The sequence below is a fragment of the Lethenteron reissneri genome, chromosome 21 (assembly GCF_015708825.2).
Source record: "Lethenteron reissneri isolate LAM-NWPU_2019-01 chromosome 21, ASM1570882v1, whole genome shotgun sequence".
NCBI classification, from domain to species: Eukaryota; Metazoa; Chordata; class Hyperoartia; order Petromyzontiformes; family Petromyzontidae; genus Lethenteron; species Lethenteron reissneri.
In genome coordinates this window covers 14,178,955-14,204,210 of record NC_083799.1, presented here as the reverse complement: position 1 = coordinate 14,204,210, position 25,256 = coordinate 14,178,955, and the positions used below count along the sequence as shown (strand labels likewise).

Below are 25,256 nucleotides of genomic sequence, written 5' to 3'. Positions count from 1 at the left end.
GCATCTGAAATATTGACGAATGACCCATCGATCACCGTCGCCGCGTGAGTGTTGGGGGGGCGTGCTGTTGCACGAAATCCGCAGCAGATGTTCCCACTTGGCCTTCCGGCGTGACCGCGAGCTTCTCTCACAGCCCAGTCGCTGACGAAGCTGCTTGCCGGGGCCGCGCGGAGCGAAACGTCGGGACAATCGCGGCGAGCGTGTGTACACGGCAAATATCCCCCGTATAGCCTCAGCAGACTGTTGGGGCAAGTGCTGTTAGCGAGCACCTGATGAAGGCTAGAACGGCACAACGAGGGTGTGGGTAGGTGGCCAGCACCACGCCTGGCCGCCTCTGTCTCCCCAGCGGCACTACGCACCGCACCAGGTACTCATTTGAGGCTGAGTCGACCTAGGGGAGGCCCATGACCGGTTCAGATAATCGTCGCTGCGTGTTGGCCGTGAGCGAGAATCGAACTCGGGTAGCCAGGGTCGTAGCGCAGCGTAGCGCTAACTGCTACACTACCGCTCCCCATTCGCACCACACACACTCCACACACACACACCACACACCCCACACACACACCACAGCACACACACACCACACGCACACCACACGCACACCACACACGCACCACACACGCACCACACAGACAAGCACCGGGAGGGACAGCGATAACTCAACGAAGTCAGCGCGTCGTGGAACCCCACGCTGACCTCTCTCTCCCCACCCACTCCACCCCTGCCCACAAATCGGAATCTGTGCGGATCGGCCACCGGGGTGCCGACGGGGCCCGGGACGGTCTCAGCTGGCGCGCGGCGAGGGGCAGCCGAGGCTGGGCGTGGAGCAGGCGAGGCTGTGCGTGACGGCCGTGCGAGACGCCAGCGCTGTCCCCGTTCAAGAGGCAACTGCAAAGGTTACTCTGGTGGTGGTGGTAGGCTGGTGGGGAGTGGTGGTGGGGGATTGTGGAGGGGTGCTGGAGAGTGGAGGGGTGCTGGAGAGAGGAGGCGAGCCTGTGCGCTCCGTCCAGGTTCACGTGAGGACACCGATTTGTGAAGGGTGCTGTGGAAGCCAGCAACCCGGCTGTGTGGGGGTTTGTGTTTATGCTCTACGGGTGCAATAGAATGGGGGACACATTTTGACGGTTGATATTATCGTCGTCGTGATGGTGGATGGTGGTTAGCGCGTATTGATTCTAAATGTGGAGGGGAAAACCAGAGGATCCGGAGAAAAATCCACACGGCCACGGGGTCTCCAAATTTCGAGGCATGCAGGTCAGGATCGAACCCACGCGCTCCTGTATACCATGCGAGATAGTTAACATCTCACCACCGTGGCGCCCTATATAAACACTGGACAAGCGTAAGCTATTTGATCAAAACATATTTTGATCATATGTAAAGTCAACATAACATGAAAATACCATATTTTTTTACAAATACGTAAACATACAGTAGTTTATGTATGTGCAACATCAGTTGCCGATGAACGGACTTGCCGCATTTGCGCTACTTGCGCGGCGTTTTCGCGGCCGCCCTTTCTCGTTGGACCGCGCGCCGATTTCGTCGTGGCGTCCGACGTTTCGGGACAGAAAGCTCCGTTCGTGACGGGAGCGAATCGTTGGGCGCGCGCGCGCGGTACAAACCCCCCGCCCGCCCCGGGAAACAACTTCCCGTGAGGTGCCTCCGTGCCTCGTTTCAGGTAGCGGCCGTGATGCAGGCAGCGGAGGACTTGCTGGCAACGCTCCTGCCCACCGTGCAGATCGCTCGGATGTTGAAAGAGAAGGTAAACAACAACAACAGCAGCAGCAGCAGATAAACAACACTCCAAATGCAGCCTCCCTCGCTACAGAGCGGCACGTGGTTCCTACCGGTCGCGCGCATCGCTCGACACGAGGTTCCGTCGCCAATTTTGATCATTTCCCGAGCAGCTGGTGTGCATGATTGCAACGTGTTTGATGACACTGTTCATGATTTAAAACGAATACCTTTAATCCGAACGGATGATGTTCAGTTTTCAAAAAAAGCAGTGCCAAACTACTCTCACCCAACTCTTTGTGTCCGTTCAACAGATGTTTCAAATTGTCGCAAAATGTTACGATAGCGATGATGCAGAATGTTAAGTTGCGAAATTACATATTTACGGGGGGAAAAAAGCCAACGAAGCGTATTTATTTCAACGCCACCAAGGCTTTTAACGACACGTATTACACCCTCAGCAGTACAAGCATGATCGTCAATTACCCGTTTGAAACAATCGTATTATATAAACACAAAACAAACGTCATGGATGTAATTACAGATGGGAGCGTAGCAGCGTTCAGATTCACCTGGGCCCCATGGAGACAGCGGAGGCAACCTCCCATTGCTGCCCGAGAGACGTCAGCAAACACACGGGCGCAAGTGTTCATCATCCAGACCTCTCGCTCGAAGCACCATCATCATCATCACCGTATAATTGCAATTTCACTGGCAGCGTGACGAATGTGTGCGGCCGCGGTGCGTGCTTTTCCTAAGCTTTGCATTTGTGAACAAGGCTTTAATGATTTAAAGCTTTCGTGACTGCAGGGATTAATCTTCTTGGTTCTTTCGGTCGCTCCAAGCCTGGGGCGTGTCATTCAGACTGTCTTCTCGACAGACCTGTTCTCCACCTAAGGACGGCTGCTTGCGTTGTGGCCGAAACGTCGTGAGAATTATTTTGTTTTATTTTTATTATTTCCATTCTACGTGACTTTACCGAAAGAACCAAAAAGAAGGCTTTAATGGTTCAGTGCAGATTTCCACAATCCCGCTTGTGACTATCCCCCCCCCGTGTTTACCATGATACTGGGTTCCTCCCCCCCCCCCTCCTCTACCACATGGATCTCATTTTACGCGTCGTCTCCGTTGTGTTCCGACCATTTTCTGTTGATGTGCTTCACTCTCCAGTTTATTGAGATCCAATTTGCATGAAGAATGCCATATGAGATAAAGCTATTATTATAATTCGTAATAAAGGCATGGGGGGTCCTAAAGTGCCTATGAAAAATGATCGGCAGTCCATGTATTATCCACAAACGAAACCGCCAGAAATAAATTGGAAAAAATGTTTTTTATTGTAATTCAATTTAATCTCAGCTGTACAGTAGTCAAAAATACCCGAATGCAGATTTGAGCTAATACAAAAGGTCACAGCTATTAATAGATATTTAATCGCATTGGTTTTTTTTATTCATCAACATTTAAGCAGCTGCTTCCAACATTAAAGCCACAAAAACACCTATTACGCTTACAACAAACCCACAAGTAAACTTATATGCCTCTGATATAATCTCTGGAATATAAGTTCAGCTTTCCCAAGATCACGATACTTATCTGTTTACAAAATAATTGCACTTTCTTCCTCTAACCCCGCACGACCAAAAAAAATAAGCTTTGGCATTGATTGGCAAGCTGTAATTAAAATTCCACAGGGCCTGCAAATTTTACTGCATCCCATTTGCGCAATTTATTCAGTGCCATTGATCACGAAGCCCGCCACTCAGACCGACTTAGAATTTCTAACACTTAATCAAGCACCACACACACTTAACACTGGCTTTAGTAAAAAAAAACACTTAAAAATATCTACTCTTTATAACGCGTCTAAAACAGATTTTCTCGTTTTCAAAATAGTGTGATTAGGTCACGCTGAAACGCGACGTACATAAATGTATCTCTGGGGTGGTCGAGGGAAAAGTTCAAACCAAACCACTTTGCTTAACATTGGCAGGGATGCATTTGGCAGATACATTCATTATTTATCCACGCGACATCAATCAAATATACAGATGAATAGCAGCAACTTAAGAATGCAATAAATATCAATATTAAAGAAATAATTGCTAAACGACCACAGCTTCTCTAAGCGAGTTTTAAAAATCTATTTGTACACAGGCCTTACAATCATTGCCATTAGTCTTTCCATCATTCATCGGCCTACTATAGCAAGCGACTCAATAAGTTAAAGATTTACTACATGCCTTTGTCATTCATGGCGTTTGCATGTTGTACCTCACAATGACATCGACTTCACAGCGATAACACCAGGCGATCAGATAACAAATAATGGCTCTACGCTCACCGCTGGGTTCAATCACTGTTAGGATGTAACCCGCACCCCCCACAGGGTGCAAGTAACCCAATGATTAGGACACACCTCTCAAGCCGCAGTCTCAGTCACCAATAACATCGCACGGGAGGCATCAACAGGATTACTGGACAGTTGCACTCGCTCGCGTACGTTGCAACGCCTTACATCCCCCGACGATATTTACACCATCGAGGCTCCAAAAACAACCGCAATTACACAAACTCAACCTCACCACCCCCCCTCCCCCCTCTCCCCGTTTGTCTCGACCCGACTTGCAGGACACGTGGTAAACAATTTCAATCAAGCCGTTCTCATTCATTCAAGTAAATTGCACCTTCAATCGTATTTTTCGACATCTGCGACTGCTGCGTAAATTATGCTGGATTCGGGCTCATTATACGAATTCACCTGACAGCGAACACGAGGTGAATCGTAATATAAAAAAGCCCCTCCACCCCCCCAAAAAATAAAAAATTGCAGGTACACGATAATTACACTCGTATCATAAAAGGGTTGAAAACCGGTCTTGGAGGAGCGTCCATCGAGGTTAATATTTGACACCCCTCTTCACAGTAACCGTGCACTGCTACAATCGATACCCAACAATTGTGGTTTGGGAGGAACGGAATTTTGCCCCTTTGCTTTGAACATCGGCGATTCCCCACCAAGCTACAGCCATGCATGTAAATGGCAACACATGTTACAGCAAGTGAATGGCACATGTGTGCGTGTGTGGTTGTGCGCGCGCGTGTCGTTAGTAGCCATGAGTTACGGAAACAATGAAGGCACGATCGTGAATTACACAGCGAGCGACTTGTTTAGCAAATGTGTTTCTCGTTAACCGTGTTCGGCAACATTTAAAAAAGATAGAAAAATGGGCGATGCAAACACACCATTTACATTCAAGAGTTTCTCGTGAAGTCCTGACGGTTAGAGCAGCCTCAACACGGCCAGGATACCGTCCTGAGTAGTGCGTGCTGCAGTGTTTAAGAGTGAGCGGTTGCCGTGAGCTGGTCCAGTCTGACATGAGACAATGCAGCCTAGCGATGTGTGAAAGCTCCAACTACTTTCACCGGTCATGTAACAAACAACTTTGGCAGTAAATGGACAAAAATAAATGTCCCACCTAATTGTGACCAATATACCTCGGTGGCCGGTGCTGAATACTGAAACAAGCCCCCAATAGACCGCCATACCTTGTGGGCCGCGTGGAGAATATTTAATGGCCTACCCAATTGCTGCAAAAGGAATTAGCACTTCAACTTTGAGTCACCACTTTCAGATCCAAGAGAGAAAAGATTGTCTTTCTTTCAGAGGTGTGCGACTGTAAAGTTTCTGCCTCCGACTGGCTACATCTTGATGTCCTCCAGTTGACTGAGTTGGGAAAGGGACTTTTTGACGCGCAGGGCGGTGAGGCGGGCAGAGGCGTTGGCATACCAGCACTCGCGCATGACTTTCCCCATCACGCGCAGGCTCTGCGAAGCGGCAGCACAAAGACAGGTCACAGTCAAGGCGGTTGGGGTGGCTCGTTCTCCGCTTGTTGCAGAGGTTCGTGGTTCGAATCCAGGCAGGCCACTCTGGATAATACCGCAGCTGGATCGTGTGTATAATATGTATGTGTGTGTGTCGTCTCCACAGTGCCCCTATGTGTGTGTACATGTTGAACTTCTTTCGCACCGTACGTAACCAACCGTGCTAAATTGTAGAACGTTAAAGATCCCATGCTGTGGGCAATTATGTGCCGGCATCATGGTACAAATTATGAAATGTACCCCCAATATAATCTATTTGGATCAAGCAACATTGCACCTCCGATAAGCACGAGGCCTGCAACGGCACACGACGAGGTGGGTGGCCAACACCACCGCCTTTGCATCCCCAGCGGCGGCGTTTTTACACACCGCACCAGGTACTCATTTGAGGCCGAGTCGACCTCAGGAGATGCCCAGGACCGGTTTAGATGTTCGTCACTGATGTCGATGCCGCGAGCGAGAATCGAACTCTGGTAGCTGGGTTCACAGAGTACAGCGCACGAACCACGCATGCGTACCTCGGAGCTCTGCCAGCGGTTGGGGACGTTAGGCCGGAGACTTTGCTCGCACACGACTCTCCGCATGTCATCCACGGAGGGGTCCGGGGATACCATGTCATAGTACGGCAGCTGGTAGTCCTCGGTAATTCCTGCAAGGAGAAGACGTCTTAGGACTTCACAGCAAGCTGCAGCATGTCGTTGACGGGGTAACTGCAAGATCCGGAACCGTGTCCGTCCGGTGTTCGCCGAGCTGTATTGGCTTCCGGTTGCTGAACGAATTTGTGAAAAGCTCGCGCTCGTTACGCACAAAGCGCTTGCCACAAATGAACCGCAATAGCTTTATCTCGTCAAGGAGCATATCACATCACGAAACCTCCGCTCGTTCTCGCAGCGACTTTTTGGCTAACCATCGAACAAAGCCGGTCGCTGCATCGCCCTCTTTCAGGTGCGCTTCTGCGGCCGTCTGGAACGCTCTTCCTTCCGATGGTAGGAAGCCACTGGAGTCGTGCACTTTTGAACCTAAAATGAAAACTCATTTCTTGAGAACTGCTTGTTGTTGTGTTTTAGTTTGTTGTCCTTTCCTCGCACCTCTAATTAGCACGACTGGCTGTGTACGGTGCACGAAAGAAGTTCAACATGCATATAAAGATTTTGTCTTTCATTTAATTACGTGTGCGTATCAATGTCACACGAACAAAAAAAATCTCACTACCATCTTGTATTATTGCTGCCTCATAACTCAATACATCTGGTGATCACTATATCATTCTTATGGTGCAAGGTTAGCACGAAGGAATTTGATGTTTTACAATGACAGTCTGCAGTAGTTTCACCGGAGGGGAGTGATGTTGCCGTTTTTTCCCAATCGAGTATTTTCCGGGTTGTTATTTGAATATGGCAAATTTGGGCCATGAACGCCATCAAACAATGGTCTACGCCATTATACCTCCTTTGCCAGTACCAAGATATAATAATAATCGTGTTTTTCCCCTTTTTTCTGGCAACAAAACTGAAACCTTTTAACAAGGAATCATGTGTGCATTAACCACAATACTTGTGGTCAAAATGCAAACAAAAAACACACTGATAAAATATGCATCGTCCTTGAAACTGATAGGTCCACACCAGAGACGGCTGTCTTTTGAGCCTCGTCTCAATTGGTGCTAGACCAGAGAACGCCAAAAGGCGTACAGCTCAAAGACAATGCCACTATCAGAGTAATGAGAGCTCGGGGTGAGCATCTACATCATTAGACCAATCAATTTCAAAGACAATGCATATATTATCAGTGTGTTTTTTGTTTGCATTTTAACCACAAGTATTGTGGTTAATGCGCAAGTGATTCCTTGTAAAAAGATTTTAGTTTTGTTGCCAGAAAAAAATGGGAAAACACTATTATTAATGGTCTACACGTTTGAAATGACATCACGGGATATAACTTCCACCATGAAGCGGACCGCGCGTATTTAACAGTTAATATTTAACAGTTAATATTTAACAGTTAATATACCCGCAGTAATGAATAACCAGGGTGGCCTGCCGGATTCCAACCATGAACCTCTGTAACAAGGGGGGCCCAATGCGCTGCTGCCGGGCTATACCACCACTCCAGTAGAAAACAAATAATATTCAGTGTGTGTCAGGCAAGATCCCTATTGTAGAGCCCAGTTACTAGCCAGCAATGTTCTTTATTCGGCAATGTTAAAGAAAATGATAATGTGTCATAGGTCTCTGCTTGTATATCATTACCAATTCAGTGCCGAAAGGATTTGGCACTTGGTAGTTGCTTTGTGTGCACACATTCAGTCAAATCCACGACGTGACGACCAACAGCTGGTGCCCAAAAGCATCGACATCACCACCAACAGGGCAATGTTTTTGCAGCCGCTAGGCCAGATATGCATCCACTGCTCAATGTTGTACTTCACTGGCAATGACCACCGAAAATTAAGTGGTAAAGAACTCCCGAAAGTTTCACACGATTGCTAAGAGATGTATTACAGTCGTGACGGTTACCCAAATCAAACCCGAACCGTAATCCACTTTCAGTGGTGCATTTGCAAGCAGACTTTAAATGGGTCTCCAATACCATCAATCACACCGCATTACAAGAAACAAACAAAAAGTAATCTAAAATTTTGTGCAGTTGCCCACTTTTGGAACATGAGGACCCCTTTGCCATTGCCTGCACCGTTACCCTCCCATAGTTCCGTTAAGCGATGAGGTAGCATGTTAAACACTGTGGCGGTGGGTTTCTGCGTTTGACTCCAGCAACGATCGGGTTCTGAACGCTTCAAGGAGCCACGCTGGCTACATTTACAAATTCCTAGGTGTGCACGCGTGCAGCACATCGCTGGGCCCCACCAACAACGGCACCACTCTGGTACAAAAAGACAAAGATACCCCCCCTCCCCACCACCACCGTAAAGCCTTTAACAGACTTGTAGGGGCAAGTGCTGTTAAGCGAGCACCCTCTGAAGGCCGGCACGGCACACGAGGGGGCGTGGGTGGTCAACACCACGTCTGGCCACCTTCGTCTCCACTCGTGCTGATGTTCACGCAGGGGATTCGACCGACGGGAGGCTCACGACCAGTTCAGATGTTTGTCACAAAATGTTAGGCTGTGAACGGGAACCAAAGACCAGTATTGACGTCTCCCACAAAGCATCTACCCCACTTTATCGACCCAGGAGGGATGATAAAATAATGTTGTTTTACTATTTTTAGTCCAACAGGTAAGACCCACCGAGATATACATAGCAGCTCTTTTTTCACAAGTGACCTGGCCACAAATGATAGCTCAACGAAGTGGCTTTTCACGCGGACATGCATTGTAGCCAAAAACTCTAAACGCAGGTTGATTCTAAATGTGGAGGGAAAAACCAGAGGACCCAAAGAAGACTGCACACGACCACGGAGAGAGAAACACGCAGACTCCAAATATACAGCAGCAGGCGTCAGGGTTGGGATCAAACCCACGACCTCCTGTAGACCAGGCGAGGTAGTTAACATCTCACCACAGTGGGACCCGTCGACCCCCGAACCAGGAATTGAACTCGCAACCTTTTGTCTTCAAGATGCATGACGCACAGGCGTGGTGTGCATCTACCGCAGTCGTCGCTACCTCCTCCAGGTGCGAGGAGATGCATCGTCAAGGCCAAAGACCCCTGAGTGTCCACCCCCCCCCCCCCCCCGCTACTCCAATGTGCACTCAATGAGCGTGCACTCCTGGCTAATTTTACCATTACAAGAATGGGCAAATACAACAAGGTCTTGACGCTGTCCTCATTCTTAACATATCCTTATAACGGAGAACCAGTGGAATTTGATTTGGTGCAGAGATTTTAAAAAAAAGGGTCATTGTCTGAAAATGTGAGCTCATTCGGTATTTATTTTACGAGCGATGTTTGACCGACGATGGACGAGCCCACCTTCAGGTTTTTTACGCGTGCCCTGCTAAGAATTCAATAAAAGTATGAGCACACAGCGTCTTCTATCGCTGTTCCGAAACTGACAACAGTATTGTGATTTTCCTTGGTTGACAATGGCTGTGTTATACGGCAATTGTAAAATTAGTATCGGTTATGCAGGGTTGTGGAACCAGGGTGCTCTTCAGTGACTGCCAAAGGTTAAATCGCACCATATGCAGGCACAACAACAAGCATTATACCGCTTGGGCGTGTGTGGTTGTACACAAAAAGACAAAGGTCCCCCTTATAACCTCAACAGACTGTTGGGGCAAGTGCTTATAGCGAGCATCTATGAAGGTCGGCACGGCACACAACGGGGTGAGTGGCCAACACCACCGCCTTTGTATCCCCAGCGGCGGTGTTTTTACACACCGCACCAGGTACCCATTTGAGGTTGAGTCGACCTCGGGAGATGCCCAGGACCGGTTTAGATGTTCGTCTGCGAGCGGGAACCAAACTTGGCTCGACAAGTCCGTTCGTAGAGCAGTGCACTAACCACGACACCACTGGCACACTCACTGGCTCCACACCAGGGCTTTCAGCAAAAGTTATTTCTGAGCTGTTGGGCTAAACGTGTGCCTTCACCTGCCATTCAGATATCAATGCATGAATACGCAAATGCCCAAACGACACTACAGTGAGACGGGGACTGATGAATAAGGCAAGTCAATGCTTCCACGAATCCTCCCATTGCTATTCTCTTTCATATTTCTAGGAATCTATTAACGCTGACTCACGAGTGCCTCGGAAGGTGCATTTATGACCGCACCTTCTCGAACCCGTGCAATCAGGGATTGCATTATCACGGAATATTTTTTGTCGGGAGCCCCCACCAACCCCGTGAAAGGTGGAAATATTTTCTAGAGCTCAGCCCTGGACCGCTTCTGCTGGTCACACGAAACCACGCCTTGCAGTGCGACCTCACCTCCGACAACGCACCGCCGCGAGATCTCCCACAGCACCAGCCCAAGGGCGTAGATGTCTCCGCGCTTGAACGAGTCGAAGTGCTTCATGTTGATTGTATCGTCCAGGACCTCTGGTGCCATGTACCTGTTGCAGACGTACACCACGCGCGGGAATATTTAGGGTCGATTGTGTGTAAATGAAAGCTAACTAAAAAATAAAAAAATTCCACATTTGTCCACTGGCTGTAGACACTAGGAACAGATCACCGCCTTCAACATCCTCATAGAAGCTGGTGCCCAGCGCCAAGGGAAAAACTGGAACAGCAATCATAGACAATGGTAAATTCCCACAAAGTGCTGCTCGACTTTTCCAATACACCGAAATGACGAGTCAATTCCTCGCCGGATTTGAACCCTTCTGAATGTGCGTCAAGCACTCTAACCACAGCGCAGCACTTGCCCCCACAGGTTTTTACACGGAAGGCTGCATGAACGGACCCAGTTTAAAACGAAGCGGAGGGCAAGAGCACCAAAGCTGTCGTCGGTGTTTTGTTCCCATGATGTGGAGCATGGGGTCTCGTATCTTGACCCCGTGTCCCCAGCTAACGTGCAGCCCATGACGACAATGCACCCGGCTGTTCTGAACTGCGAAACCTCACCCATTAAGTTGCAGACACGCACAAGTGTTGCTCGTCAATATCAGCAGGTCATGTCCGAACAGCTGAAATACAGCATCATGCGAATATAGATTTCAGTTTTATACATATATGTTATAAAAAATGTATCAATCGTTCGAAATTGCCACACTTTGAACTTATTTACTTAATGGAATCACAAATTTTCTCTGGGTCGCTCTGCGTTGGTGCGTTTTTAACTTAATTATAGCACGGAGTTTGGTCAAGCGCGATTGTAAGATTTTGAATTTGTGTGAAAGCGACCGATGTGTTTTAGTGGATCTCACATCAGAGCGTGCATTACGGCTCGCCCATCCTGCAGTATCACAGCAGAATGAGCAATTTGACAAACACTACTTGCATTGCGCTGTTATTCATTTTTACGTGATTTACAAATAGCAGACGTCACTTGGGCAATACGAAAATTGGGTCGAATGACTGCCCTATAATGATCTAATGAGGCATCGCTTCACACATTAATGTCACTTCTTAAGCGCACGATACATGGATCGAATTGCACGTGGGGTAATCTTCATTCTTCCGTGCGTGTATGTTGCATTTAACAGGTTAGGTTCACGTGAACTATCCAACCCCAAGAAGCTGGTACGTTCGCCAGAACGTAGAATAAAGAATTGAATCAATCCACAAACTCGAGTCACACAAATGTACAGACTAAAGACGGTCGCAGACAGGGGATCGAATCGGTTCACGCAGAGCCCCAGCCCCTGCTCTGCGTGAACCGATTCGATCCCCTGCCAATTGCAGGGTGGAGAGGTGGTCAGGCTTGTGCCCCCCCCCCCCCCCCCCCCCCTCACAGCAAGAAGGCCATGGGTTCGATCCCCATCGCGGGCCCCTTTCCGTGTGGAGTTTGTGCGCTCTCATACTCTTCCGTATGGGTTTTGTCAGTTCTCGTTTACTCCCATAGCTTAAATAAAACATGCAACGTAACTGTTATTGGTAAATAAAAACAAAAACATCTCTATGCTGATAACAATTACCTGCAAATTATTCAACTGGGATTACACATAGCAGCGTAATCCATTAGTGTGAAAAACTGGCAAGACCCTCCTGGGAAAAAAGGAGTCTTGGAGATGAATCAAGACTTTCCTGGGTAAACAAGCTTAATAGTAATAATAACAAAATATTAGTGCTTGCTGAACTGCAATGGCTTCTGTGGCCATTTGGAATGCTCTTCCTTCAAATGTTAGGAAGCCGCTGGAGCTAAGCACTTTTAAATCTAGATTGAAAAATAATTTCTTCAGAAACCGCTTTTTGCGTTTCGTTTTTTGTCCTTCCACTGCACCTCTGATTGGCATGGTTAGCTACGTACGGTGCGAAAGAAGTTCAACACGCATACACCAGTGCATTATTATCCGGAGCTGGGAGAGCGTGGGGGGGCCGGCACAGAGTGGGAGGGCTGCCCTCACTGACCTCTTGGTGCCCACCCGGTTGTTGGGCGCGATGTCGATGGAGTCTGTGGTGGAGTCGTGCCGCACGGCGAGGCCCAGGTCTGCGATGCAGCACGTGCGGTTCCGCTTCACCAGGATGTTCTTGGACTTGATGTCCCGATGGGCGATGGCCGGCTTCCCTGCGCACGCAACGCCACGCACAGCGCCACCTCAATGCTCTGAAACGCCCGTTGACGTGACGACACCTGAACCCTTTCCCGTTTCCGAGACGTCTGCAGGCTGCAGGTTGGGTGTTCCTGTTCACCGCCGAATCTCGGAACGCGCAAGCGGTTAGCGTTAATTTTACCTAGAGGGGCATAGCGCAGTTGTTTTTAAAGATAGACTCATTTTGGTGTAATTTTAAAGGGAAATTATTACTTTTCATGCAGAAAAGAAATGAAAAAAAAGTAAATATTTTAAAAATTGCGCCAAAAATAGTGCTGAAATTATGACAACCACACCACAGAGAATGATAGCGACATGACCACATTCTACAATAGCTGGTGCCAAACTGAGCCACACAGTCTCCTGCATGGCCTTGTGGGAGCCTCGGTACATCTTCATGTCAGATGACGTAACGATATATATTTTATGAGTTTTATATCAATATTTTACTTCCATTAAGGAACAAGTATGTAAATAGGTATGGGAAAGAGTTAACCGTCATTCAAAAATACAAATATTTTTGCATTTCAATTGCCTGGCGACAAAGAAATTGACTCCAAACCATTCAAACGTTACCATTAAATCAAGGAAAATACATCTACAGCATGTGTGTTTTGTTTCAATGTGTTACAGCTAAACTATAGTCATTTCAGAACCATTTTACAAGCCGTATTTCATAAATAATTCCCGCAACGTCAGTTGCTTTGCCACGATGCCACCAGGAATCTTTTTGCACAGTGACACAACGCGGCAACTCACACTTAATGCCGCTTGTTCCTTCCCTCCGCACCTCCGATTAGCACGGTGGGCTCCGTACGATGCGCGAGAAGTTCAACATGAGTGCATACAAAAGCTTGTGAAATATAAGCCATTCATTTATACTAAAAACTATGTATTTACAAACTGAATGTTTTGATCTAGATTCGAAGTTTTCGTGACTGCAGGGATCCATACTCTTTGGTTCTTTCGGTAAAGTCACGTAGGTAGAAAATTGTATGAATGTTTTGAATTCAATGTCTTTATGACTACATGTAGGGACACAAACACATTGAACAATCGAGACAAACTCATTCGCAAGTGACGCACTTTGAATGAATGTTTTGATGGAATACTGGTCAAGGGCTTTATAACAAGTAGTTTTGTAAATGTAATAACAAAAGATGAGAATGCACCTCAATTTGCCAATTTTACAAAAAACCTCTTTCACAACGTAAAAAAAAATCCCGAAACCTACTTCACGGCTCACAACAAAACAATTTGGCAATTAATTTGCGAGATTGTTAAGGGCACCGATATGAGCTTACGTGAGACCACAATCATAGCGAACATAAAACCTCCTCTTCAAAATCGCTCTGACACACACGCAATTTAATTAATCAAAAAAGCCAATGAATGACAGTGTGCATGCGAGCTGTTTGGCAAACACAGCAGTGACATGCACAAGCTGGGCCCCCTTCCAGGGGAAAGAGTTACCAAAGCAAACACAGGCAGCCGAAGAAGCACTCCCCGCCCCCCCCCCCCATGTGTTTTTCGACTTGTTCCACCACGTTGTCCAACGTTTCGCTCTCACACGTAGGGAGACCAAAGTCAATTCGGTTTTCGGAAGAAGTTCCCAGCACATGGAACGAGACGTTTGACGTCGTGCCGAACAATACCCGGCACGACCCAAAACGCACGTCGGAGGGGGTAACGCGACAACAACCGCGATAACCAGCGCTCTTACCCTGCGTGCCGACGATATCCATGTGAAGGTGGGCCAGGCCGCTGGCCACAGACAGCGAGAACTTGACGAGCTCTTCCACTGACAGACTGAAGCGATTCAGGTAGTCGAAGAGTGAGCCCAGCTCGTGGTAATCGGACACCAGCCACAGCTGTGTCCATGTCCCGTTGTCTGTGGAAATACCAAAAGGACAAAAGATCCCCCGCAATGGGACTTTAACAGACTGTTCGAGGCAGTGTTGGTGGTAGCGAGCACACCTATTAAGGCCAACGCGGTACAGGGGGTACTGGGTGGGCAACACCACACCGGCTCCTTTAATTCTCTCCCATGCCGACCTTTACACACCGCACCGGGTACTCATTGAAGGCTGAGTCGACCTAGGGCAGGTCCAGCATCGGTTCAAATAATTATCGCTGGTGTTTGGCCATGAAGCGGGAATCAAACTCAGATCGCCACTGGGCCCACCACTCCCCACACACACACACACAATACGTGAGCAAACTTTGGCAAGACAAAGTAAAACCAAACATCACAATCCTATCAAAAGTAAAAAGTGTCACCTTGCTCAAAGCAGCATGGTTATACGGTCCAATTGTCATGCAAAATCCAGAGCCGTTGGTTAGAATTTCAAACGTTTGCCACAGAGGCTGACCTACCCATACGATCAACATCCAACTTTCCACAACGCCGTACGAAACTGGACGGTTAATTGCAAGGGTGGATGTGCGATGGTCAGGTATGCAACGTTGCACCGTATCACACAAAACACTGACGTGTGAGAAAACATGGATTTGTGTAGGTGGGGCGGGAAGGTCGGCGGTGTGGGGGGTGTGGGCGGTGTGGGGGTTGTGGGGGTTGTGGGGGGTGTGGGGGGTGTGGGGGGTGTGGGGGGTGTGGGGGGTGTGGGGGGTGTGGCGGGTTAGGTCACCCTTGTTGTCGGCGGCGATGAAGCCCAGGATGTTCTCGTGACGTAGCATGACTGTCTGGTAGATCTCGGCCTCGCGGAACCACGAGCGCTCCTCGCGCGACGAGAAGATCTTGACGGCGACGTCCTCTCCGCGCCACCGGCCGCGCCACACCTCGCCAAAGCGGCCCTTGCCGATGCTGTCCTGCAGCATGATCGTGCGCGCGATGGTGCGCTGCACCAGCAGCGGCAGGCCTGCGCACGGGGGTTCAGCGGCGTTTGCGTATGCGTGCGGGAACTTCGGCCGCGCGTTGGCACATCGATCCCTGGCAGCAGGGAATCATTTGCGAGCGCAGGGTAGGGCGAGCGCATCGAAACATTTCAGTGGCATACCCCGTATTCAGTTTCAGTGGCCAAATGTAATAAGCACTTGTGTGTGAACCAAACCCCAACAGGGCACGGATCTAGCTGTGGTGGGGTGGGGGGGTGGCGGGGAGAAATGCGGGCACAGGGCGGGCACTCGGGCAAGCCAAGATTCCCTCTACTGAGCCCCGTTAATCTTATCACTTCAACAAAAGCTGATATTTGCAGGGACTGAAGCGGCTTGGGTCGTACAAAGGCAACATTTCAAAACATGCCCGGGTCGCAGCGTGATAAAAGCGCTCACCTCACATCAGATTCAGGGGTCATCTCAACCCATCATCCTGCTAGGGTAGATAAATGCCAGTTTGCGGGGCAGCAGCAGCGGGTATTTATATAGGACCGCTGGTCCTGGCCAACAGAGATGAGCACTACCCAAAGCTTAACTAGAATGGAGACTCGCACATTGTGTTAGAAAGATGAGAAGAGGTTACCTTTGGTTAAAGGAGATTCATGCTCAGTGTTTATTGTTGAGTGGCAGATTGCGTGTTGTGCGATAGTGTGGGTAACTCCAACCTCTTTCCGAGACGCCTGACCACCGTGGTAGAGAAGGCCCAAAAAATCCCATCCCAGAGAGGGGGGGGGGGGTGGAATCCCTCGAGCTACCTTTTGTGGGGGCCCCTAAGCCGTAAGTGGGCAATTGCACGGCTGCACCTCTACGACGTTTTAGGAATTGCCACAGTTGTGCATACCAGAGCCCGAGCCGGTGGTGGTGTTGTCGTAGAGGTCACGGATGCTCGTTCCCTCGTCGATGAACACCTGCTCCAGCGGCAGTGGCTCCTTGGTGTGCAGCGGCGCGTGCAGGGCCCTACGGGTACCCCGGTGTCCCCGAAGGATGCACAGGCCGGCCGTGACAAGCAGGCAGAGCAGGCAGGCCGGCACCCCCACTGCCACCACCATCTCCAGCGGCCCAAATTCTGAGTCGGCCTCACGCTCTTCTGAGAAACGAGCAACATTGAAATCAAAGTGGCCGAAACAAAACAATTGTTGAAGGAGTAATGTTTTGGGATTTGCCGTTAAAGCAAGGGCTTTGAAATCTCCCAGTTAGTGCTATACAAACCACAAACGAAACGCAGGCTGGGATTAGGTTTTAAATCAACAAGCCTTTCACTCAAAAGACGCAGCTCTTAATCTCTTCGCCTCCCCTGTTGTTTAACTTAACATCCCCTATTCCTCTGACAAAGTCCCGCAGCCCCCATTCCCCAGGCCAGACACCACTGGTTTAGAGACAGCACTGTATGAATCCCTTTATGTGGAGGAATCTTGATACGGATGACTGCAGCCATGGCAACAATGAATTCCCTTTAGCTCACTATAAACATCCACGCGACATTGATAAAACAAACTAAAATAAAAAAAATTAATTCACTTACAATCCATCGAATAGCTGTGCTTCTTTAATTGGAAAAGTTTTGAATTCCAAATACGTTGGGTTCTTAGAAACCATTTGTGTGGAAGTCACAAATAAATAAACTAATAAAAGGTAAACGTAGCAGCCAGGCACAGAGGACAGTTGTGAGAAGGGACGCCAAGATATAAAAACTTGGATATCAGCGCGGACGGTCAAAAGGCTCTGCGCATTTGAAGTACAGTACAGCGACTATATTTGAAGCCATGTGATATGGAAACTGCCCAGGGCTATTCATCGACACCGTCAGTTTGGTCCACGAAAACACCCACCGGCCGAGTCGGACAGGCTCAGGTCGATGTCGTTACAAAAGTCGGTGTTGCAGCAGCGCGTCCTGCTCGGCGGGGCCGAGCGGGCGCAGAAGAACGGCCGGTCGGGTGGCTGCAGGTCGCGTGCCGGGATGCACACTCGTATGTACGCCATCCCGTTCTCCGGGGTGTGCGTGACGGACACGAGGCAGAGGCCGTCCGTCTCGCACGTGAAATTGCTGCGAGCGCACAGCTGGCACACGCAGCGCAGCCCTGCGAAGAGGCGCGCACAAGCAAACAAAGACAAAGGTCGATTTAAAGCTTTCGTGACTGCAGGGATTCATCTTCTTGGTTCTTTCGGTAAAGTCACGTAGAATGGAAATAATAAAATAATAATTAAATAAAAATGTCTCCTCGACAGACCTGATCTCCACCTGAGGACGGCTGCTTGCGTTGTGGCCGAAACGTCGTGAGAATTATTTTATTATGTTTTATTTTTATTATTTTATTATTTCCATTATACGTGACTTTACCGAAAGAACCAAGAAGAAAAAAGACAAAGGTCCCCCGTGTAGCCTTCAACAGACTGGTGGGGCAAGTGCTGTTAGCGAGCAGCACCTGTGAAGGCCGCCACGGCACACGAGGGGGTGGGGGGTGGCCATCACCGCTCCCCGACCGCATTTGTCTCCACAGTGGCGATGTTTACACACCGCACCAGGTACTCATGGAGGCGCGCACACACACACACACACAACTGCACATTTACAAGGGGATGTGACTTGCGGCTGCCACCCGGGATTGCCACACTCGCATTGTGATTCTTGTTATTACCGACCAAACATTGTTGCCATTTGAAAGACTTTTGTGTTCGAGTTAAACTTTAATCCACACGTCCAGTGAAGACAAGTTGGAAGTATTTATTGGACTGGTGGACGATGACATTTCTTGAGTTTAAAATGTTTACCTTTTTATGGGAATGAAAAGTGTGGACCTATTTCTTATCAGTATTAAATTTATTTTATTTCACATAAACGTATCAGACAATTTTTTCAGAATCGTAACACAAAAATGAAACAAATTAAAATTGCATTTCGTGCTGCGTGTACTTTTGAAGGCCTACGTCAAAGCATCCAATACTGAACAATGTGTCTGACGTCCAGTGTTTCTATCGGGAAAATCTGCACGTGAAGATTAGTCTGTGCACCCAAAATGTGCGGTAAATTCCGACATTGCCCGGTGTTTGAGCGCAGTGGGCGCATTTAAGAGAACAGTCAAGTCAGCGCACCGCTGGCTGAAACCTACCACCGCCGGAAATAACTTCACAAGCGTCTTACTACTGCTTCGCGAGGCCCGAATTCAATGTGCCTCTATGCGAAAAAACAGGTCTTAGATGGTTGCATGGCTGCGTTTGGTGGTCCCGAGTTCAGCGATGGAAATTTCCCACTCCCGTGATGCAGGCCGGTTCTATGAACTTGATAAGCACTATACTCTTTGGTTCTTTCGGTAAAGTCACGTAGGTAGAAAAAATAAAAACATTTCTACCCACGTGACTTTACCGAAAGAACCAAAGAGTATGGATTCAAATCAAGATTGATAAGCAGTGTTGATTCGGGGGGGGGGGCGGGGGAAAATAAATGGGGCACACACACACACCAATGTAGCTATTCGTACAAAGTTAAATTCAAATAAGGAAACGGACATGAATAAGTAGCCAATTTACAGACTTGGCGTTTAGGATAACGTTTATCACTGCAGGTGTATGCAATCTCTTTACTAAAACAAAAAGACATACATGATTCAAATCTAATACGTGAATCTCCAGTGGCTATTTCAGGCAAACAGAGTATACAGTGTTGTATATTTTGTTGCGTAGCACTGTACATAAAAAACAGCCACATCTCCAACCAGCTTTGCTTGCACCTCGGTTACTATTCATTGCATTTAAATAGAAAACATTAAAACGCTGCCCTTGTGTGTCCTTATGGGAGCACGGCTTTTGATGAATCGCCCCGCCCGCCCGCAATATGCAGGGGCCATCTCACGCGAGTTATTAATACTTAGCGTGCCCTCACAAGCCCACCAATAAACTGGTGGGGCATGCATGGACAAACGCACAGGGGCAGACATGGGGCAGTACACACGGCAGGCACAGGGTGGGTAAGCGTGCACAAATACACCGGGGGCATGCATGGACTGAGACACAGGTACGTGCATAGCAAAATACACAGGGCAAGGGTGTGGGATAAACGCGGTGGATACAACGAGGAGGAGGGTGATGACAACTTTGGCACAACGGGTAAGAAACATTCTGACCACAAACGCCGAGACGGTCACAACGAGGATGGTGGTGGTGTGGGACACGAAAGTTCAAACACGGCGGCGATCACACGCAAATCTGGGTGGGGTGGAGGGAGAAAACCACAGGGAGACAAACACCGTGCGACAAAACGGAGCCACCCTCGCTGGCTCGCTGGTTGGCTCACTGACTGGCTCACTCGCTGGCTCGGTGGCAATCGCGGATGCGATGCTGGAGGCCGTCAACACCTCGCACCACGGGCAGAGCCGAGGTGGCCAAATGGTCGTCCTCCCCAAGCGGCTCCGTGTATGTCGCGCATGCACGCGTTGTGAGCAGCACGCACGTTCCTGTAGCGCTGAACTTATTTCGCGCCGCACGTAGCCAACCGTGCTAATCGGAGGTGCGGGGGAAGGACAAACTGAACTGAACACAAAAAAGCCGTTTGAACGGAGTTTTTACTCCATCGAGAAGTGCGCGTGTGTGTGGAATTCGTTAAGTGTATGTGCGAAGTGACCTTGCTTAATATACACGCGGTACTGTTTATGCTTGGGGGTTTGTGACAGCTATGCATACGACAAGTGTTTTCGCCAAGCCTATCTATGTGTATAAGTATGCGCTTGAGTGTATGTTCTGGAGTCTGTACGAGTGTAGTGGACATCGCTGTACGTCAACATGCAGTGCCAACCCTACAGGACAGGGTGTGTGGGTACCGGCCGAGGGATGAGGTTACTCGAGGCCATGGCACTCTGGTTGACCCGGGAGGACACGTGACCGGTTAAGTCTACAAAGAGGCCCCAAGTGGGGGCTAGAGGTGGTCACGTGGTTGGGACCCAGATCCTGCTAGAGGATTCTGGAAGGTGGGCGTGGCCAAGGGCGGAGCCGGCCACGCCGCAGAGAAGATAAGCCGGGTCCCGATAGGGACCGGCGTTGTTGTTCATCCTGGAAGAAACCTTCATCTACGTTCACCGTTCAACGAGTCTCCAACACGTGGACCTGGACCCAAGCTGTTGGTCCCGGTCCGTAGTAGCAGCTACGTGGTAACTAGTGTAGCTAGCCTGGTGGTCACCACCTGGCTAACTAAACCAGTCACGTGGTAACTAGTGTAACGAGCCTAGTGGTCACCACCTGGCTAACTACACCAGTCACGTGGTAACTAGTGTAGCGAGCCTGGTGGTCACCACCTGGCTAACTACACCAGTCACGTGGTAACTAGTGTAGCTAGCCTGGTGGTTACCACCACAGGTTGTTATTCTGTTAAGGGGAAGTTACCCCATGTGTTGGACTTGAATAAATATGTTAGCCTCCAAGTCTACGTCTCAGTTGAACCCATTACACGAGTATGTTTGTAGGTGCTGGGTCTGTGTGAGTATGTATGAGCTAGTGTGTGTGTGTGTACGAGTCGGTCAACCCATGGCACCTGGGTTTTTCCCGTGACCTGTTGCCAGCGAACGTTCGACACTTAAACCTCATGGTGGGACCCCGGGGTTCCGAATAAATGGAATTCAAAATCGTAATTGATGAATTTATTTTTGGCGACTCCGTCCCACCGCGTACATAAACACCGCGACCCGCCTGGCGCGGATCATTCCGTTGTCGTGTCGTGTCCAAGCGCAGCAGCGAGGACGAATGCCCAGAAGAAACAAAACTTTGATTAGCGCATCGTGTCGAGCTCGTCGAGAGGAATAGATTGCCGTATCGTTCGCCTTCAACAGGCATAAAATGACGTCCCAACGCAGTTTATGCGAGAACCGGGGGCTTATGGGACCCCGGGGTCCCGCCATAAGGTTCACTTCACATGGCCTTAAAGTGCACTTAGCCTGGCACAAGCCCCGTGGGTGACATCGCCGCCACATAGGTGCCGAACGGCGGTTGTTTTTGGGAGTCTATACGCGTGTCTATATATATACATACACACGTGTTTTAGGTCTGTGTGCAGCATGCATGGGCAGAGCAGTGTGTGTGTTGTGGTTTATCGCACTCGCCGCGCAACGAACCCATCAGCATTCCCAAATTCGATTCCAGCAGGGCCACGGTTAAACCCTCGAGCGGTGAGCCACTGACGCGGCCGCTTGGAAGACAAATGCTCAGCAAGGTCAGATTCTGGCCCCATGCATGGAAATCCCCAAAAACCTCACACGTGTCGTTGTGACCTGAGAATGGGTCGCTTCCTAAAAGCACCTCAAACTCAAACGTTCTTCACGCGACTGGGGTGGGGGGGGGGTAGGGAACCTTCGTAATTTTGACTGCGGGATTGAATGCACTATGCTGAAGCAATCTGGCAATAAGGCTCGGTGCTGTTGTATTTCCTACGACCGTGTGTGACGATGTCGGCGAGTGTTTGCACGTGTTTAAACGCACGCGTGGGCGTGTGGCGAGAACATTTGGAGGCAAGATTGTGAGCGATCAGTGTCATATTTTTTTACCACCACAGCAAAGCACTGGCCCAAAACGCCAAACAACAAAACGCACAGTCAACGTTGTACTACAGTGGCTACGAGTTGAATTGAGCAACGGTTATCATCGGGCAATCTTGTGGAAAGGAGACGGTGGGACGGGAATTCCATGGGAGAGCAGTGGCAACGAGGTGAGGGCGCAGAACGAGAAGCAACGTGACCCACAACGAGCGAGAACGTACGAGTGGGTGGGTGAGTGAATGTTTGATTGGGACCTGCAATATTTGCCGCTTGCTTTAACGCAGTGGCGCAGTAAGTGACCCAGGCGACCCACGTCGGTTCATTCAAGTTCATTCAAGTTCATTTATTAGGTATAGCCCTGTGAGCCATTCGGCTCTTGAATCGGGTGCAACCGCAACAAACAAAAAAACTAAAACATGAACAAAAAACATCTTAAAGTGAATATGTGACTAAGTGCAAACAGAAAATCCAAGAAAAGACAGCAAAATATTGCAGAAAAAAACACCGTACACGGTGTGGATGGCATGCGTCGTGAGTCCGTGTCCCTCACCCCCCCTTCCCCCCAGGTCTTACAGGGCCACGGTCGTCTGCGCTGATTCATATGGAGAAGGGAAAAGCAAAAACTCTCTCCTGAACCCCTCCCGCGGCGGACAGAACCCCTCCACACCCCCGAACCACATCGCTGCCATCAGGCGCAAGAATAGCACCACCAACCCCGCAATGATCAGCGTGGAGTATGCTCAAACCACGGCGTCCTCTATCTGCTGCTGGATGGGGAATGGTTTAGATCGTGTTTTACTAATGTTGTGCTTGAGTCAATGGTCCACATGTATTTGAACCACTTAAGAGCGGATGAGTGGGGTTGGTCTGCCCTGCGGTCAAGAGGGTGGGAAGGAGTGGTGGCGCAGTGGTTAGCGCACTGCGTTAGGAACCCTGCAACCTCAGCTCGATTCCCGGCCCTGGCTAACGCGAGCGATATCGATACCGGTCCTGGGAACCCCCTCTGTTTACCTACCCGGACTAACCAGTTTAAAATATGTTAAAAAAAAACCCGTAACCCAACAAGGCGTGGGAGAGGACCCCTCCCCCCCAAACTTCCTTCATCCAGCAGTGGATTGACAAGGACTGTGTACGCACGCACTCTGGTATACTGCACGCAGAACATAAACCCGCACCACGCGTACATCCGTGTACACACCAGGCGCCCACGTGAGTACACGTACCAACAACGCACGAGAGATATTGGTGGTAGGCGCATGGAACCACCAGGGGCTCGCCACCACTGCGTTCGAGACGCGGCGTGCGCGCTTTTAAAGCCTCCAAGTGAAAGGCGATGAATGAACGAGAGAGGAGAGAGAGGAGAGATGGATCCCCCACCGCGCCTCCTCCTCCTCTTCCTCCTCCTCGCAACGACATCAGAGCACGTGCGAGTGTGGCGGGTTCGCTCCATACACAACCACGCGTCCAACACACAGACACACAGTCACACAGACACACAGACACAGTCACTCACAGACACACAGTAAGTCACACAAACACACAGACACACAGTCAGTCACACAGACACACAGTCTCACAGTCACAATCACACAGACACAGTCAAACAGACAGAGACACACAGTCACTCACACAGACACACAGTCAGTCACACAGGCACAGTGTCAGACACACAGTCCCACAGTCACACAGACACACAGACAGACACACAGTCCCACAGTCACACAGACACACAGACAGACACACAGTCCCACAGTCACACAGACACTGTCTCGCAGACACACAGTCACTCACACAGACACACAGTCTCACAGTCACAATCACACAGACAGACAGTCCCACAGACAGTCTCACAGACACACACATAGCAACACAGTCTCACAGACACAGTCTCACAGTCACACACAAACACAGTCTCACATACACACATACAGCCACACAGTCTCACAGACACAGTCACACACACAGACAGACACACAGTCTCACAGACACACACACAGTCACACAGACACACACAGGCACACAGTCACACAGTCTCACTCAAGCACGCTCCCTCGCTTCCACCGTCGCCGCCGTTAAAGACGACAATGCTGCTACTGCTGCTACTGCTGCTGCCCCTACTACCTCCTCCTCGTTGTTCCCAGCGTCCTCCGCACACACCGCGGGACAGAGACAGAGGGCTGCTGGGGGGTGACCCCCCTTCACAGCAGCAGCAGCAGCAACAGCACGTACCTGCGGCTGGCTGTAGGAGGCATACGATAGACGCGAGACTCAGGGCGGCCAGCACTGGCGGGCAGGAGGCCCGCGGGCCCCGGAGGCCACAGAGCCGCCACCACCACCACCGCTTGGCCATGCCGCGTGGCCGCTGTGCAGTGTCCGAATCAGCTGGGTGCCAACCCCCTCCCCCCCCCCTCTTCACCGCCGCGACTGCTTCCGCGGGGATGAGCCGAGCAGGCGGAGGGATACGACTCTGTGCCCCCCCCTCCCCCCTTAACCCCCCGCTGCTACCCACGCCCCACCCCCATCTCCCCCCCCCCCCTGCAGCGTCGGCCCCGCCCCTTCAATTTCCCAAACTTTATATATTCTTTGACTCTTTGGTGATTTCGGTAAAGTCACGTAGGTAGAAATAAAATAAATAAAATATAATTATTTTATTTTCTACCTACGTGACTTTACCGAAAGAAATCAAATAAATAAGAAATAAAATACATTTCTTATTTTATTCCTACGTAGGTAGAAATTAAATAAAATAAATAAAATTATTTTTTTATTTTATAAAAAAATATATAAAATAATTTTATTATTTTATTTCTACCTACGTGACTTTACCGAAAGAAATAAAGTAAATAAAAAATAAAATAATTTTTTAAAATTTCTATTTAATTTCTACCTACATCACTTTACCGAAAGAACCAAAGAGTATGGATTCCTGCAGTCACGAAAGCTTCAAAATCAAGATTGAGATTATTTGGGTCATTCGGTAAAGTCACGGAGATAGGTTCAAATTAATTAAAAATAAAATAAACAAAAAACCACTACACAAGCCATCGTCATCAGGACGATCG

The 25,256-nt window shown here is 49.2% G+C and overlaps 2 protein-coding genes across 5 annotated transcripts in view; one reads left to right on the top strand and one right to left on the bottom strand.

The window, feature by feature from the left end:
• Nucleotides 1–4,499, top strand: part of LOC133344942 (alpha-catulin-like) — a 35,321-nt gene extending 30,822 nt beyond the window's left edge. The window contains exons 17-19 of the mRNA XM_061555272.1: nucleotides 789–896; nucleotides 1,682–1,765; nucleotides 2,282–4,499. Of these exons, the coding sequence (XP_061411256.1) occupies nucleotides 789–896; nucleotides 1,682–1,765; nucleotides 2,282–2,293 (204 nt within the window). The 3' untranslated portion in view covers nucleotides 2,294–4,499. The remainder of the gene's footprint in view (nucleotides 1–788; nucleotides 897–1,681; nucleotides 1,766–2,281) is intronic.
• LOC133345276 (TGF-beta receptor type-1-like) lies at nucleotides 3,167–24,589 on the bottom strand. Of its 4 annotated transcripts, XM_061555895.1 has the most exons (9): nucleotides 24,424–24,587; nucleotides 17,509–17,757; nucleotides 16,521–16,766; nucleotides 15,433–15,663; nucleotides 14,508–14,675; nucleotides 12,603–12,759; nucleotides 10,518–10,642; nucleotides 6,141–6,271; nucleotides 3,167–5,565 (listed from the first exon to the last, which is right to left on the bottom strand). In XM_061555895.1, exons 1-9 carry the CDS (start codon nucleotides 24,542–24,544, stop codon nucleotides 5,440–5,442), a joined length of 1,554 nt encoding a protein of 517 aa, XP_061411879.1. In that variant the 5' UTR covers nucleotides 24,545–24,587; the 3' UTR covers nucleotides 3,167–5,439. The 4 variants fall into 4 exon arrangements, with proteins under 4 accessions (XP_061411879.1, XP_061411876.1, XP_061411877.1 ...); XM_061555892.1 differs by having other exon boundaries at nucleotides 3,167–6,271; nucleotides 24,424–24,589; XM_061555893.1 differs by having other exon boundaries at nucleotides 3,167–6,271; nucleotides 16,521–16,763; nucleotides 24,424–24,589.
• Between the last annotated feature and the right edge of the window lie 667 nt (nucleotides 24,590–25,256).